At 35.2% G+C, this 19,230-nt stretch overlaps 1 protein-coding gene across 1 annotated transcript; it reads right to left on the bottom strand.

Moving 5' to 3' along the window:
• Positions 1–13,313: 13,313 nt before the first annotated feature.
• Positions 13,314–14,222, bottom strand: LOC124251415 (olfactory receptor 6C74-like). The gene is given in 1 exon segment (XM_046684189.1): positions 13,314–14,222. A coding segment is annotated over 1 exon segment (909 nt).
• Between the last annotated feature and the right edge of the window lie 5,008 nt (positions 14,223–19,230).

Below are 19,230 nucleotides of genomic sequence, written 5' to 3'. Positions count from 1 at the left end.
ATAGACTAATAATTCTGGGTCATCAGTCAAACCTGCTAGGATAAACACGGTCACTTTTGTAAGGTTTCCCATTACTGTCCTCTACTATTCCATGTCTAAATAGGAAAAAAAGAAAGAAAACGATCATTCCAATGGAAAAATAACAGTGATAACTAGTGTTTAAGGTAAAGTTCACAAAGCAATATTTCTGATAGAGTAACACAGTGCTCATTCATGTTATAAAGATGGTTCTGCTAGGAAGAACAATATTTGCATTTACAGCATATCTGGACAGAGAATTCAATCTTTAGTTTGTAACTATACCACAAGAAAACCTGTATAATGATAGTAATTGTTGATTGTTTTTATGTGAACGAATTAGGGAGAAATTTAAGGGACTTTTAAAGCACTGAAAAATGTTTTTTGCTTTTCCGATTTTTGGAAGATGTGGGATGGAGGCCATTTCCCATTCAATTAAGAGGTTTGCACACTAGAACCAAAATGATACCTGTCATTACAAGTACATGAACCCCTGTTTTGAATTCAACACACACACACACCCACACACGTGCAAACCTAGCCGTTATAAATAAACAAGGTTAGTTTACCTTTACCATTTTACTAAACTAATAAAACTCAAATGCCTGATTCTTGTATTTATTTTAATGGCTGAGATCAAATTTCAGATAAATGCTTATGAGGCATTGAGAATATATTTATTTGCCATCTTCATTAGTATTCTCATCCCCTCAACCTCTGTGTCATTCCCAACCTTCCCACTTTGTACACCAAAACAAAATCAAGAGAAGCAGTGAAACTGTAGTTTTCCTCTGCATGTTAGGATTCTGAGACTAAACCAGGTAAAATTAAGTGAAAAATGAGAATAGAGGATGTAGAAGCACATAGAAATATATAAATATGTGTTCAGGAAATTGTAAAGCCACACTGTGGCGGGTGTCCCACATGAAGCAGAGGAGGATGGGCATGGACGTTAGCTCAGGGCCAGTCTTCCTCAGCAAAAAGGGGAGGGCTGGTGGTGGATGTCAGCTCGGGGCTAATCTTCCTCAAAAAAAAAAAAGTGGGGTCGACCCAGTGGTGTAGCAGCTAAGTTTGTGTTTTGCTTTGGCGGCCTGTGGTTCTCTGGCTTGGCTCCTGGGCATAGACCTATGCACCGATTATTAAGCCATGCTGTGGCAGACGTCAACATATAAAATAGAGGAAGATGGGCACAGATGTTAGCTCGATGCCATTCTTCCTCAGCTAAAAGAGGAGGATTTGTGGTGGATTTTAGCTCAGGGATAATCTTCAAAATAAAGAAAAACTTAGTAAAATTAGAAAAATAAGTAAACTTCATTAGCCTGTTAAATATCTATAAAAACTGAATGAAGACTTATTCTAATGGCAAAATTTTAGAAGGATTTTCTTTAAAATTAGGAAAAAGACAAAGTGCCCATTATCCTCAAATACAGTTCAGCATTCTAGTAGAAGTCTAGCAAGTGCAAAATGATAATAAATATTGATAGGACACACAACCTGGCTATAGCAGAATCAGGAAACCACTGGTCTTCTATTAATATTTTGATAGTAATCAATTGGACCCAAATAACCCAAATTAGTAAAAAATGATAATTTCTGTTGTCTCATGAAATTTATTGTTGTGATTGTATAGTGCATTTTATACATACTAGATTGTCTTTCCAGTTTTTTGCTTTGTTCCATCAATTTGTTTGTCTATTTTTATGTTGGTGTCACATACTTGTTGCACAGTAGTATTGAATGCCTGGTAGGGCTCCATCTTTTTTCGAGCATTTCTCAGCTAATATTACTCAGTAATTCAGCGGCTTCAGAATTATTTTGTGTTTAAAAAAATAACTCCTATTTGTTTTTAGCAGAATTTCATTTAGCAAGTAATTGACTTTATTTTGAATACAGCTTTGTGAGAACAAGGCCAAGAGTATTGCTTCTGCTGCCAGACAGCCTGGGTGGAAGTCCCTGTGCTGCCCCGATCACAGCTGTGAGAAGTCCTTGAGTGGTTTTAAGCTTGAAGGGATGCTGTCAGTTTACCTGCTTCGTTCAACAGGTGAGAGGATCACATAAAATAGTATAACCCGAGCTTTTAGCACCAGAAAGTATTCAATTAGTGCTACTATTATTATAATTACCATTATCATTATCATCTTTTCTACATTTTAGCAATGCTGTAGAGTTTCCATATTTGAAGCCACATATTTTTCAGTAAACATTTTTCCATATATTTTATATATTAATTGCTATTGTGACAAAATCTTTATTAGCTTCTATTTTCTGATAATTTTAGGACTCAGAGAACTTTTAAATAACTATTTATTTTATTTTGTATGAGTTCAACCTACTAAACTTTTGCTCAATTCTTAGAATTTTTAAATTAAATAGTAGATTTGAAGACTGCCAGTAGCGTCAGTTTTTGCAAAGTTTTCATCAACAGTTTTTTAAGGTGTTGATGTTAATTAAAAAAACCGTTCTATACGTGTCAGGTACTATATAAAGTTCACGTATATTTCTTTATTCCTAAAATCAGACTTATGATGAAGACAACATTATATGTATTAAATGTGTAATTTATATTAACATATTTTATGAATATAGAAGTTGTATCTTAGAAGAATTAAGTAATGTGCTTAATTTCACATTGCCAGTAACAAGCAAGGTCAGGGTGGGAACACAATATAGGATTAAACTGCCACTTATGTGATCATTTCCAAAGAAAATCTGAAAGAAGTGTTTATTAATATGTCTGTATTCGCATAAAAATCAGTTACATGCGCATACGACAACAGTAGACAACTACAATATTCAATTTAAAAAAACTACACCATGTATCAGAGATTATTGAAGATTTAGGAATAATTTAGCAAAAGACATATTAGACCTAAATGTGGAAAATTATAAAATCCTTTACATGATGCAATAGGAAAATATTGTTCAAAAATCACAAAGAGGAATGGATGATGACAGAATAAGATTTTCTCCTCTTATAGTCCTTCTGAACAATAATAATTTGTCATCCGTCTGTGGACAAAATGCCTCTGTGGAAGCTGTGGGATCCGAGTAGGAGATTGTGAAACCCCAGTGCAGTACGATATGGAGGAGAATCACTTTTAGATATCAGGCCCACACCCAGCTGGCTAATTCACTGATGTAGTCTCAGCTACATTCCGAGAAACAACTCTACACCTCTGAGGACTTGAATAGACCCCCATTTGCCTTGGTCTTGTCACAGTACCATATGTCAAGGGACTCAGGAGGAATCACACCCATCCATGCGTCAGATAATAGGCACACAAAACTCAGTCTGGCTGTGGACCCTGACGTGGCTGGTGAGCTGGCAACAGCCCCTCTTGTCTCCTACAGTTTAGGAGCTGCTGGAAATAAGCCCTCCAAACTCAGTCAGATTGTAGATTCTGAAATTGCCCTGTAGCTGGACTCTAGCCCATCCCAGCAGCAGTCCACAAAGAGTCCTGCTGTCCCAGGGACTAGGTAGAAATCACTCCTACCTGCATCCCCAGAGATCCTGAAAGCATCCTGTATTTGGATTCAGGCCCCTCACAGCCACAGTCTGCCAGCAGTCCCGCAGCTCCAAGGACCCAGTGGGAGACACTCCTGTCCATTCACTTCTGTTAGGCTGCTGACTGAGAATCCAACTGTGGACCCTGAAGTGGATCCTTCCCCCAGTGCCATCCTATCGAACAAGCTACTGGAGGCAATCTTCTTCACCCAAGGACCAGATAGGATCCACGCCTACCTGAACCCCTGGTAACAAGCACGTCAACCAGAGACACCACTGCAGACCCAGCGACAACCTTGAAACTGGCTTCAATCCAGCATGACTGCGATTCTGGAGGTAATCCCATTAGCTCAGGGAAATGACATGAGAAGGACTTTACCTGCTGAAAACAGTCTGTAATGACTGGAAGAGATATTTGCTCCTTCAAATGCACAGACACCAATTCAAGGCTACACAGATCATGAAGAATCAGACAAACACGACACTAAGAAAAGAAACTAATAAAGCAAGGAGAAAGCATAAGGGCAGAGCCATCATTGAGGTCTCTGTGGGGAAGGCAAGATAAGACAGGGTGAACAGTTTAGGATTGGCTAGTTTGAATAATTTCAATGAGTTTTAGGTTATAGGGGTTGTACCTAGTTGCCTGGCCCTATAAATTATTCTTTCAAGCAGAGATTTTAAAAAGTTGTATGGTCAGGCAGAGCAGATTTAATCCTCCATGGGAGGAATCAGAAAATTGTGTTTGCATGTGTATGAAAGTTACTTTCAACATGTGGACCTCTTGGAAACCACTCTAATAATGTTGACATCCACCCAAGAGATTCTTGTGCTTGCGTGTGTGTATAAGTATGAAAACTTAAGGAAACATTTGTTACATTTGTTCCTAACTCTGTTTTTTAACATTTAACATACCACTTAAAACTATTTCAGTCTCAAGTTGCCTTAGAATCACCTACTCAGGGATTTCTTAAGGTTCTTTCTAATTTTGTTCTTTGAATAAATTCACTTTTCAAAAGGGCCCAGTGAGAGTGATTAAAACCATGAGTTATTTTACATGGGTTTTATTTAAGATAATTTGTAGCAAGATACAAAACTTTCTCTCCACCAGTGGGAATCATCTGTTGCCCTGCTGTAACCTATAGCTAATTATGGCAAAACCAGAACAATTTGTCTGAGGAAGTTTGAGAAATTAGCTACCCTACACCCCAAGTGTACCTCAAGACCAATGGGGTCTTATCTTCTCATTAACCTTCTAGAAGGCATGATTCTGTCTCTCTTAGGTCTCTCTCTAACTGGCACACTTAACTGTGAAGATGGAGTATTATTTTAAGTATCCAGTGGGAATTACACTATTCAGAAGCCATCAGAGTGGAGCTGACTACAAACATGCTACCCTGAGGATGACTTCATCTTTAATCTAAAAATATTCGTATAAATATTGTCCAAGGACAAAGATGATTAATGGTAACAGTAGAGGAATGTTATGTGAGTTTCTGATTGCTCTCCCGGGTTTGCTGCACTAAAGATGAAAATTTCTTTTGACTATGAACTCCCGAAGGCTCATTTGACACTTTAGATAAAAAAGATATCTTAAAGGGATTTTGTCCTCTTGCATAACTAAGATGAGATTCTGCTCAACAAAAAATTAATCAGAAAATTTACTCAGCAATTATACAAATTCTTAGGATCTGGGGGAAAAATTAGCTATCAAAAATATTTTTTCTTATCTAATATAAATATGGGTGAAGTATTATGAAAAAATATGGAATTTAAAATAAGGAGAATAAGATTATAGTGGTGAATTAGGACCAATAAGAAGTGTGCATATGAGCTAATAATTTTACATTTGGGGGATTTCTCCTGTAAAATTCTTAAGAATACCAGCCTCATATCACTGATTCTTTCAAAAACTAAATTTAAAAATCCATGCAAACTAATATATATTCTGTTTCTTGTTCTATTCCCCAGGCTGAACCATATTCAACTCCAAAAACCGGGTACCTATCAGATTTTAGAGAAAATAAAATGAACATCAAACCAAGAGATTTGTCAATACCTTTAAATTACTCGTTCTAACGTCACAATTATACCTGTCAAACACAAGTCATTATTATTAAGTGAGTCTTCAAAAATTACCATGTTTTTATTCTTCACACTATATCCTGGTTCAATCCATGATAGGGAAACAGTAATTTAATAAAAAATTAAAAATAATAATAATAACAAGGCATCTAGAAAATCCCCAAATAGCTGGAATTAAATAGCTTCTAAAAAGCCGTGGGTCAAAGCAAGAATTAAAAAGAAAAAATTTGGGGGCCAGCCTAGTGCCATAGTGATTAAGTTCATGCACTCTGCTTCAATGGCCTGGTGTTAGCTGGTGCAGATCCTGAGTGTGGACCTACACACTGCTCATTAAACCAGGCTGTGGTGGCATCCCACATACAAAATAGAATAAGATTGTCACAGATGTTAGCTCAGGGCCAATCTTCCTCACAAGAAGGAACATAAGAAAAAAATTAACTGAATGATTTGACACTGAATAATAGTGAAAAAAACATCAAAATTACTGAGATGAAGGTAAAGTTGGGCCTAAATGGAAATGTGTAGAAATGAATGTATAGATAACAAGAAAAGTCTGAAATAATTATTTAACAGTCAGCCTTAGAAAGTAGGAAAATAAGAACATCCAAAGTGCAAAATGAACAGAAGGAAGGAAATAATAAAGATAGGAGGAGAAAGCACTGAAATTAAAAAGAAAACAGAAAAAAATAAACATTATTATCTACAAAAATGTTTCTATGAAAACATCAATAAAAATTGATAAAACTTTAGCCAACTGAAAACTGAAAAAGTGGACATTAACTAATGTCAGGAATGAAAGAACATCACTACAGATTCACAAATATTGAAGAGTTTTTAGGGAATATTATGAACAACTTAATGCCAAAAACATTTAATGACATAAATGAAACAAAAAAAATCCTTAAAAGGTAAAAATCTCTCAAGTTTACTCTAAAGGAATAGACTTCTGGTTGAAACTCATTTTACATTCCTTAATCCCCGGAAGTTAGTTTAAAATGTATTTGCATTTCTTATTCCTTCAGCAGAAATAGTGATCTTATAATTAAATTTAATAAACATAACCTAAAACGAAAGCTCTTTTTCCAGAACTGTTTCCCTTATCCTTAGAAAAACTTTATCCAGAGTTTCTCTTGTTTCTAGTACCAAGATGCAAAATTATATTTTACTCAATTACTTGGCACTATTCTGTTGCTAATGAGAAGAGTATATAAATTTTCCCTAATATAGTTTTCGATACTTAAATGATGTTAATAAATTTTATACTCAATAAAATTGTATATTTCATATTATCTCGAAAGCTAGAATGTTATAAACTGTCAGATATTTTTAAAGTGTCATAATATCCAGACAGGACTTATTTTCAGATACAGTCATTATAAATTTTGTCCACCAGATGGCACTGCTAGGGAGCTTTCCATGGTCAAGTCAACCGTCATCCCAACCCTACAAAGTAGAATAAACTGCCTCTGAATGAATTTCTTAACCTAACTGTAGGGTGTGAACAGAGTTATATGTCATTTCGTTTCTCATAGAGCATTTATTTGGCAGATAGTAACTTGAACTGATTGCATTGTTTATATTGAAAATAAGTATTATTTGGTGAAAATTTGTGAGTGTACATCTTCTTTGGAACAAAATCTGTTCAGAGCCTCTGCTCATTTTTCAATTAGGTTGTTTGTTTTTTTCTCATTGAATTGTATCTTTATATATTTTGGATATTAACTCTTTGTCAGATACATTATTTGGAAATATTTTCTCCCAATTTTTAGACTGTCTTTTCATTTTGTTGATGCTCTCCTTTGCTTTGCAGAAGCTTTTTAGTTTTTTGTAGTCCCGTTTGTTAATTTTTTCTTTCATTTCCTTGCCTGGTGAGACGTGTTATTTAAAACGACACTACTGAGACCAATGTAGAAAAGTGTACTGCCTATGTTTTGTTCCAGAAGTTTTATGGTTTCAGTGCCTATAGAGGTGAAGATTATGTGGCAGTTGCTCAGAGAAGTTTTATCCTCTGTAGGTTTTCATATTATAAAGGTATTTATTAATTCAAAGGTATTAAGAATTTTATTCAAATCTCTCTAATTTCATTTACTTTTGCTTTCTTGGTATATCATAAACTGAATGTGTTAAAGTATCGTTTGTGTTTCTTTGGTCATTTTCTCTGCTACAATAATTTTAGATTTATTGTATTATATAACATTTGGTTATATGTTTTAGAAATGTAGATGCATTTCTTTGTTATATTTATAAGTGCATTATCCTGAATTCTACTTTATTTAATATCAATATCGCTCTTGGCTTATTTTAAAGATTTTACCTAATATGTCTTATTAAATCTTTGAGTTTTACCTCTTTTATATAGCATTTTATAGCAGTGACTTTCTAAAACTTAGTCCCACCCCACCCCGACACATACACAACAGAGTCACCTTATTTTTAAGTGAGAGGAATCTATCTCTTTCACATTAATTGTATTAATCTGTTATTTTGCACTTTTGCCATTTTTAATATCTTTGTTTATCTATGTTCCTTTTTTTGTATATTTTACTATTAAGTAAATAATTATCCTGCTTCTTTTACCCTTGAGAAATATAAGCTTAAATTATATTGCATCACTTGTGTTTAAGTGCAGAAATTTACTCTCCCTTTATGTCTGTTTACCCTCTGCCACTAATAATGTAATTTTCTTGAATATTTCATGTATATACATTTAGAACCACAGAAGACAGTATTATAATTTTTGCTTTAAGCATCAGACAAAATTTAGAAAACTCAAGAGAAGAAAAGTACATCATATTTACCCATAATGTACTATATCATCATAAATAATATATTATGCTTTAATTTTCAACTTTTCTATGTAATCTCTTATAGCTGTGACATTTTATAAATCAAGTTTCCCTTCTCCCAAGAGAAATGTAATTCTCTTAAAATGAGGGTACCTAAAAAAAAATCAACATACAAAAAAATAAAAAATAAATAAAAAAAGAGTGAAAGTAGACCATTACCTTACACCATGTGCAAAAATAAACTCAAAATGGATTAAAGACTTGAATGTAAGACCTGAAACCATGAAACTTCTAGAAGAAAACATAGGCAGTACACTCTTTGAGGTTGGTCTTAGCAGCATATTTTCAAGTACCATGTCTGAGCAGGCAAGGGAAACAAAAGAAAACATTAACAAATGGGGCTACGTCACACTAAAAAGGTTCTGCACAGCAAAGGAAACCATCAACAAAACGAAAAGACAACCTAACAATTGGGAGAAGATATTTGCAAACCATATGTCAGATAAGGGGTTAATATCCAAAATATACAAAGAACTCATAAAACTCAACAACCAGAAAACCAACAACCCACTTAAAAAAATGGGCAAAAGATCTGAACAGAGATTTCTCCAAAGAAGATATATGGATGACCAACAGGCATATGAAAAGATGTTCAACATCATTAGCTATCAGGGAAACGCAAATCAAAACTACAATGAGGTACTACTTCACTCTTGTCAGAATGGCTATCATTAACAAGACAGAAACAACAAATGTTGGAGAGGATGTGGAGAGAAGGGAAGCCTCGTACACTGCTGATGGGAGTGAAAACTGGTGCAGCCACTATGGAAAGCCGTGTGGAGTATCCTGAGAAAATTAAGAACAGATCTACCATATGATCCAACTATCCCACTGCTGGGTATTTATCCAAAGAACTTGAAAACACAAATGCATAAAGATATATGTAGTCCTATGTTCATTGCAGCATTATTCACAATAGCCAAGACTTGGAAGCAACCTAGGTGCCCATCGAGGGACAAATGGATAAAGAAGATGTGGTATATATACACAATGGACTACTATTCAGCCATAAGAAATGATGAAATCTGGCTATTTGTGACAACATGGATGGGCGTAGAGGGTATTATGCTGAGTGAAATTAGTCAGATGGAGAAAATCAAATACCATATGATCTCACTCATAAGTAGAAGATAAAAACAATGACAAACAAACACATAGCAATGGAAATTGGATCAGTGGTTACCATAGAGCAAGAGCAGGAGGGCAAAAGGGATGATTAGGCTCACGTGGGAGGGGATGGACTATAATTAGTTTTTGGGTAGTGAACATGATGTAATCTACACAGAATTCAAAATATATTATGATGTATATCTGAAAGTTATATAATGTTATAATCCAATGTTACTGCAATTAAGAAAAGAAAAAAGAGTATTTATATTTTAATAATGTTTTTTATTAAGTTGTTATTTATGTATTTTAACTAACTCAGAAGTTGACAAAATGTTTCTACACAGTTACTAGAAAAGTAAGAAAATTTCAGTAGTTCTGCATCTTTGCCAACACTTACCGGTCTTCTTATTAGTCAGTCTAGTCTGTGTAAAGTGATTTTAATTTTGATTTCCACACTAGTAATGCCAAATAGTACAATTCCATTAACTACTGGCCATTTGTGGTCAAATAGATTTATATTCCTTTGCCCATTTTTACGGTGATGAATTTGTCTTTTAATTATTGATTTATAGGCATTCTTGTACATTCAAGATAAAAGCCCTTTGTCAAGAAACATAAATCATGGATATTTTCTCTTTGTGCACGTTTTATCTTCACATATAAAATGTTATATCTTTTGAAGAACATAGATTTCAAATTTTGATCAAGTCAAATTTATCATTTTTTCTTTTATGTTTAGTATTTTTTGTATTCTTTCTAAGGGATCCTTGCCTAATTCTCTTAGGTGTAGTTTGAGATTGTTTATTTGAGATTTTTCTTGTTTGTTAAGGTTTGTTAAAGTGAGCCGGTATTGCAATGAATTTCCCTCTTAGGACCGCTTTTACTGAATTCCAAATGAGTTGATACAGTGTGTTTTCATTTTCATTTGTCTCCAGATAATTTTTGATTTCTACATTAATTTATTCAATGACCCATTGATTTTTCAGTAGCATGTTGTTTAATCTCCACATCTTTGCCCCTTTCACAGCTTTTTTCCTTGTAGTTGACTTCTAGTTTCATAGAATTATGGTCAGAAAACATGCTTGATATTATTTCAGTCTTCTTAAATTTATTGAGGTTTACCTCGTTTTCTAGTATATGGTCTATCCTCAAGAAGATTCCGTGTGCACTTGAGAAGAATGTGTAACCTGCTGTTTTTGGATGGAGTGTTCTATATATATATACAATGAAAAATTGGTTTGAATATAAGATAAGGATTTACATCTCAGTAATTGTTTTTCTCTCTTTCATTATCTGATGCTGTTTAGGGAAGTGTAGTTTAATTCCCAAAGGCCAAAGCTAGAGTTATTTAGCACACAGACAGGAGAAAAAGAAATCTTATCATATCAATCCCTCCTTAATATAGGTTGACTTTCCCTTGAACAACTGATTTGTTTTTTTAGAAGTCTAGAACCATTCTTTTTCTTAGAGTAGCCTTTACAGTTACTAATACAACACTTCCACATTAATCAGCAGATGGAAGACTATAAGTCCCAAGAACATATTCCAGTAGAATGTGTTTAAGTGTGATTATTTTACAAAATTACCCGGTGAGACATTTCTCATGATCCATTACTCAGATTGAATATAATTATTCGATTTCACTATTTTCTTCTCTATGTGCATCCGCATAGCGCAATGAATGGAAGATGAAATTTGCGGTCAGCTATTTAAGTGTATGTTCATCAGAGTATCCATCAAAATAGTTTGGTGTTTTATAGATTGATACTACTTGGTTTGCTTTTAGGATTAAGTACCCCAATTGTCTTAAAAATAAAAAGAAAACTATATCAACCTTTTTAGCACACTGAACAATATTTTCAGGCTCCTTTTTGTTTCTTATTGCTGCTGTTGTTTGGATCTTCAGGTTCATTGAATACAAGGACATGGATAACTCCTTTATGTGTTTTCTAATATAAAATATCCCACTGCAATAAACATAAATGAGAATTTGGGATTTTTCTTTATAGAATCTGTTTAAATTACACATCATCATTTAACATGTTTATCATGATCCAATACCAGAAGAACTAATTATTTTCTTTTTGTTAATGTTTATAGGTTGTGGTGATTAAATGAGTAAAACGTTATTAAAAATCACCTTGTTTGTGTACTGACACTGACTAGTCATACAATAGTAGTTGAAGCATCTCAGAACAGCTCAATGATAAATTAACGATTTAACTTGGATAGTGTGTTTTAAGCAAACTCATCCTGGTTGGCATGTAACAGAATCGAAAGTAAAAACAATATTGAGGCAGCTTTAGGTTTTACTTTTATTAGATTGTCTCAATACGTTATATGTACTTTTTCATTTTTTGTGCTCTTAAAATTTCTAAAATTTAACAATGCTCCAGGGTTATTAGATCTATTTTCTGAAAATGGAAAAAGTATATACATGAATGATCAAGGAAAAATGTAATCGATTGTTTAAGTAACCTTTATTCCTGAAATTATATTCATGACTCAAATATCCTTTAAGATCCAGTTCATTAACGAACTGTACAGAAACCTATAAAACTGTTCAGTCAATTACATACTATATGTAATTTTACCCCTGGCTATATTTTATTTTCTTCTTTAGACAGTATTTTCAAATATATTTTCTTCAAATCAAGATCCATAGTTAAAATAAAAAGGAAATGAAAAAAAATTATGACCTAATGCACACACATTTCCGGGAAAAAAACATGAAACATGATGTGTATCTGTGAAACCTTTTTTTATTTTATTAGTATTTTTAAATTCTGGTCATGATAGAAATAGGTTAGAGTTCCTGAAATTTCAGATTATGAGCTACAGTTTGAAATTCCTTAGAAAATGTTTATCTTACTATTTTGGATTCACTGGCAGGATATATAGCTATATATCTATATCTATTTATATCTATGACAATCTGAAAAGAATAAATGCATTGAGTTAGCACTTTTCTCCTTATGCAAGGTCATTTACAAGCAGTTTCCAATTGGCTTAAGAAGTACCCCAAGTTATTGAAAGGAGTTTTTTCGGTATGAAGGCCACCAAATAAATATTACATTTCATTATCAATTTTTAAAATAAACTAGGAAGATAACACATTTTGTATCTATAATTGATATGCTTATAAATGTTAACAATTCTCTAACAGAAACTAAACAATTAGTTTCTATGGAATGTACTTTAATACAATGATCATTTTTTTAATAGACAAACATTTTCTAATAAGAGCATCATCGCTAATGGTTAATTTCTGCTACAATTTTTTTTTCATTTCATTATACAGAGTAGGAACAATAAATTTATAGTATTACAAAAATATAAATGAATATTAGTTTCAAGTAGTTTGCAAATAAGTACAAATAAAGACTTGTAATAACCTTAACATTGCATACTACCTTAAATATAACTTAAATGAAAAATATTTTATATTCTTGACTAACTAGAATTCGAAGGCAAAAAACACAGATTGAAAAACTTAGCTCAATTTACTTCAGATATTCAGAGGAAAAGGAAGTGAGGTAAGAAAAAGTCTCTGTTGAAGAATATAAAGAAAATTAGCTTCTTTGGAGCAGAAATTTTTGTGAAAATAATACTTGAAAAGAAATAAGATGAATATCAAAGAAATGAAGCTAAAAAGAAGGGAGGAAACTATGTATTCAAATCTACGATTAGATACACTGTTAGTATCTGAGACGCTTTTGTTCATTTCCTTTATATATAATGCAGTGGGGTATTCATTTGTTTAAGAAAGAAGCAATCCTCTGTACCATATTCACGAAGGCTTTTTTCACTTGTTGGTTCCGTAAGGTGTAGATGAAAGGATTCAAAAGTGGAGCAATGGAGGTATTGAGCACCGCAATTCCCTTGGTGAAAGATATCCTCTGTTTGACTGATGGTTTAACATACATGAAGATGCAGCTGCCGTAAGAAAGGGATATCACAATCATGTGAGAAGAACATGTGGAAAAAGCTTTTATCCGCTGATTAGTTGAAGGGATTTTTAGAATAGTCAAGGCAATATAGCTATATGATATTATCACCATTACCAACGTGACCAGGAGTGTCATTGAAGCAGAAGTGAACCCCATTGTTTCGATGAGTTGTGTGTCTGAGCATGAGATCTGCATGAGGGCAGTCGTGTCACAGTAGAAATGATCAACAATGTTGGAGGCACAGAAATCAAGGTGTAGGCCTAAGAGGAGAGGTAGAAAGATGGTAAAGAACCCAGCAAGCCAGCAACTGAGGACGAGCTGTATGCAGATCTTAGTGATCATGATGGTTGTGTAATGGAGGGGCTTACAAATGGCAACTTAGCGGTCATAGGACATAGCTGCCAGCAGGTAAAATTCAGACGCTCCAAAAAGGAAGGTAAAAAACACTTGAGCAACACAACTGTTATAGGAAATAGCTTTGTCCCCTGTTGTCATAATAACCAGCAATGTAGGAATGCATGTAGTAGTAAAGGAGATTTCTAAGAAGGAAAAATTCCGAAGGAAAAAATACATGGGGGTCTTGAGGTGAGCGTCCACCAGGGTGAGTGTGATGATGATCAGATTGCCTGTGACGCTTAGCAAGTAGATGAGAAGCAGGAAGATAAATAATACAACTTTCGTGGCAACTGTATATAGAAGTTGGGAAAACATAATTTTTTGTCTTACTTGAGCATCATTTTTAAAAGTTCAAAATTAAAACCATGACAGTGCATGTAATAGAAAGAGTCTTAACACTAAACATACACTTTGGTTTGTGTATTTGGGAAATTTCTCTTGAGTCAGGTGATCTGGTCACAAAGATTACATACTTTTGCATGATATAATTTGTTCAGCCCTTTCTTTCTGAGGAAAAGAGAAAAACCTTATTATATTAAAATCCTCAGGAATCCTGCCAAACAAATGGATGACTCTGAATTGTTTATCCTATAATATATGAATGGTATTTGTTGAAAAGATGCATAATTCTTGAATTACTCTTAAAGGATAAATGCATGGTGGATTTGTTTAAGTAATAGAATTATTAAAACATATTTTAATTCATGACATTTATAAGGAAATCACCTAACATTTTAATTATGTAAAGATATGTCAAACAAGAAGAAGAATGTATGGTAATAACATCTTTTCTAGAAGAGTGAAAAATAGAGTGAAAAAATAGCTGTGTCTAAGTGTCTAGGACTTCCGTTAAAATGGCTTTTGAATTATTCAGGATTTTTTAGTTACTGGTAAGGAATACCTCATATGAGAATGATACAAGCAAATGATAAAAGAGGGGGAAGGCATTATTGTCTCATGCAACAGAAAATTCCAGTGTGTTATGAAAGCTGGATTCACCAGGTTATATGTCGTCATGACTCAGGATTAATGCAGCTCTAGGCAGTGTTTTCCTCCCATTGACGTTATGGTCAAGTTACCCTCTTTCCTTGTGCTGTAGCTCTGAGGAATTCCAGAGTTATCTCTTCCCAAGTTCAAGTCTCATGGAAAAGATACCACTTCCTTGCTTGCTTAAGTAAAAATTCAAGAGTTAGTTTGACTGGACCTTACTGAGTCATGTATCAAACTTTGAACCAGTCTCTCCTGTGAGGCCTTGGTCACAAGCCACCCCTGTGTTCTATGGCGTTAACACATAGTTTGAGAATTTGGAAGGTGCGTTTTGCCAGTGAGAAACAAGGCAAAGGGACAGTGGTTGCTAAGGGGATAAAAATGCAAAAACTGCCTCTTACACATTAGGATTAATAAAGGATGTAGAAACAAAAGCATAGTGAAATGTGTTTAGAATGGATTTCTTTCCTCTAACCCATGGTAGGTAGGTTGTCAAGGAAATGTACAATATGAGTATTTTATATATTTCTAATTTCCTATCAAATATCTGAAACTGAGAATACAAATTGATTAATTGAATTTCAGATTGGGTTAGGGTTAGGTAGCATAATACCATGTGACTGAGTCCAGGTTCCTGAGGGAGGGACGGAGTCGGCACAGTGAGGGAAGAGATGTGAGACCTGAGTCGGTGTAATCAAGTCTAACTTTACTGTGCGCTAGTGTTGTTTTTATATTTTTCTGGATTAGTACAGAAATAGATCTACAAATATTCTCAGAGAGATAAGGAAGTAAAAAATGAGCACAAGAATATTTATTAGCATTCCATTCTATAGAGCATAAGGTTAATGATTGTCTTCTCTGCAATTAACTATTGTTTATTGTCTCTAAGCTAAAAGAGATAGGTACCTTGACATCTGTTGTAATTCATAGTAAAGTTAAATCAAAGAGAGAAGGTCCAGACCTCCGGACAGGACAGCATTCCATCTGTTTACGTCCTGGGGGAGCCACCCCTGCCTCCCTCAATCATCCACGTCAGGAGTGTAGATGGTTAATGGGAACAAAAGGCAACTCCCGGGTATCTTATCCCCAGGGCTACGTGAAGAGAGTAGTTAAAATTCTTTACATTCCTGCGCCCCTTAGGGGGTGAAAGCATTCCTTTGTCTTTCACGGGGTAGGGCTAATTGTTCCTTGAGCACACTGCCTGGAGAAAATATCATTTTATTAGTAAGGCATCAGGCTGAAAATCTAAGTTAAATTATATATCTTCAAGAATAAAAAGCAGGAACAAGTATAGTCATAACCTTGATAGAAAGCATGCATACATTTCAGAAAATATCAGGTGTGTCGGCCGGCCATTCTCTACCGAGGGGCGTCCCTGCGCCCCTCAGCCCTTCTCAGCCCGAACCCTGTCAGATGGCTGAACAGGTGTCGGTGACACGGCTCCCGGCAGTTTTCCAGAGTGGCTGCACCAGTTTATATTCCCACCAACAGTCTATGAGGATTCCCTTTCTCCACATTCTGTCCAACACTTGTTATTTCTAGTCTTATTAATTATAGCCATTCTGACAGGTGTGAGGTGAGATCTCATCGAAGTTTGGATTTGCATTTGCCTAATAATTGGTGATGGTGAACATCTTTCCATATGCCTGTGGGCCGTCTTTGTATCTGTATTGTTCCAAAGAACCAGCTCTTAGTTTCATTGATGTTTCCTTTTGCTTTTTTAGTCTCTATTTCATTTATTTCCACTCTGGTCTTATTATTTTCTTCCTTCTACTTATTTTGGACTTTGTTCCTTTTCTAGGTCTTTTAGGTATACTGTTAGATTGTTTATTTGAGGTTTTTCTTGTTTTTTGAGGTAGATCTTTATTGCTATAAACTTCCCTCTTATTATAGCATTTGCTGTATGCCATAAGTTCTAGTGTGTCATATTTTCGTTTTCATTTGTCTCTATGTATATTGATTTTTAATTTTATTTATTCATTGACCCAGTGGTTGTTCAGTAGCCTGTTGTTTAACCTCCCCGTATGCACACCTCACCAAGGTGACTCACTCACTCTGCTGCAGTGGTCCCACATACCCTACCTACATGGGCCTATACGTTTACCTTGGGCTTGTTGGTGGGTGAGGCCAATACCTGGGGCAGGCTCCCTGCCCTGGCTGTGTTCAATTAAATTGATGCTTTAGTTGGTAGGACAACCCCCTGTGCCAACAGGCTTGAGAAATGAACCCAATGGCATCTGCTATGATACACGTCATCATGACTGGAGTAGATCACAGTGTCTGCCAGTGTCTCAGTTCCTGGGAGGTGGGCCCAGCTGTCTCCTGGCTCTCTGAAATGTGCTCAGAGCTTAGTTAGTCAGTCTCTTTTACCAATGCACTGTGCACTTTTTTTTTCTGGTGTTTTGTGTTATTTTCTGGAATGGGTGAATCTGTGTGTGGGCCCTTTAAGAGCAGATTTTCTTTCTCTGAAGTTCGATAATCTTTCTGGGCATATTCTGCATCAGTTGTCAAAGCCAGCAAAGCCAAGTAATATGGGATCTCCTCTCAGTTGTTCTGAATTGAAAGGCTGGGATGGTTATTGTAGCATAGAACCCCCACCCCAGCCTACTGCTCCAGGAAAAGTTTTGTAACTTTAAGATTGCTCCTGGGCATGAAGCACCATGGCTAGGATGTAGGTTTTTTTCTCAGCAGAGGTGTTTTTCTGCCTCTTGCACCTCTGTCAGTGTTGTCCCTTGTTGTGGGGGTTCTTTTTATCCATTTTGCAGATCTGTCTCAGAGGAAATTGTTCTACAGGTAGTTACAGATTTGTTGTGTCCATGGGAGGAGGTGAGTTCATCTTCCAAATGCCACCATCCTCCAAGAATCCCCACATTCACTTTTTGAATAACATCTTAATAGCTTCCATTTGTTTCCAATTATATATTAAGCTTCTATAAACATTTGCCTGTAGGTGTTATGTGATCTCTGAGTTTTGGGCCTTTATTATTTTCCTTCTCCCTAAAGAACTTCTTTTTGTAAAACATTTCTCGCAAGGAATGTGTGCCAGGGGTAAATTCCTTACTTATATTTCTTTGAAAGATTTTATTTCCCCTTCACTGCTGGATGATAATTGCACTAAATACAGACTTCTTTGTTTGTGGGTATTTTTCCTTTCAGCACTTTAAATATTTCACTACATTCTCTTTTTGTTTGCATGATTTCTGATGAGAATTCAGAAAGTTCCTCTACAAGTCAAAGATTAATTTCCTCTGGCTCTTTTCAAGATTTTCTCTTTATCTTAAGTTTTCTTCAGTTTGAACGTTATATCTACATATGTTTTATTTTGTTTTATTTTTGTTTTTGATGTGGTTTTCATCATCACCTGCTTGATCTGGGACACCCACCCCTTCCCTACACACCCCCCCTGTATTTCTTCCTGGTTAACCTCTCCTTCCTGGAGATGTGCTGTGTCACCAGTGTGGTGCCTCTGATGCTGGTGCACCTGCTGGCAGAGACCAAGACCATAAGTGTGGGAGGCTGTGCAGCTCAGATGCACGTATTTATAATCTTGGGGCTGACAGAATGCTGCCTGCTGGCTGCTAGGGCTTATGACCATTTTGTAGCTATTTGTTACCAGCCGCATTGCACTCTCTTGATGGGCCCTTGTGCACAATTTCAAATGTCAAATCAGACTTCAGATTTTCAAATATAAGAAAAGATACAAAACTGACTCTTGCTCTCATGATTCCTGGGATGAATACAAGGAATTATTCCTGGTCTATGAATGATAAACACTCAAATCATTTATGACATAGAATCAAAGAGGATTCTTGAAGATGGAATTAAAAATGCTGAGAACTAAGAGAAGCTATCCTAAGAATCAAAGGCCTATCCCTAAAAGATTTTGGCTTTCAGAGAGTGAGACTATTATTCAAAAAAAAGTAATGGAAATAACTAACTTTCTTCTCTGAACATCATACAGACTTTGCAGGCAACTTCATCAACAGTAGAACAGTTTTATCTGTAGGAAATTTAGGTTTAGTTGCCATCAATCACTCTGCAATGTTCAGTGAGAAGCAATGGGCATACGGTATTGACCATACCGATGAAAGCGCCTAGTTATATTGATAATTAAAGAAAAAAAACTAACTAAAATAACTGCCTTCTTGCTACTCAGAAGATTGAAAAAGAAGTTTAATTGGACTTGGAAAATAGAAGAGGTGCTACCAGACTTCTGATTTGGGCCAAGGTGGGAAGAAGGACCAGATCCAGTCTCCTGCCTAAATCAACGAAAGCAACAAAAGAGAGCATCTCTCTCTCTCTCTCTCTCTCTCTCTCTCTCTCTCTGTCTCTGTCT

This window comes from Equus quagga, chromosome 1, assembly GCF_021613505.1.
Source record: "Equus quagga isolate Etosha38 chromosome 1, UCLA_HA_Equagga_1.0, whole genome shotgun sequence".
In the NCBI taxonomy this organism is placed as follows: Eukaryota; Metazoa; Chordata; class Mammalia; order Perissodactyla; family Equidae; genus Equus; species Equus quagga.
The sequence above is the reverse complement of the archived record's forward strand: the minus strand, read 5'-3'. Positions and strand labels throughout refer to the sequence as shown.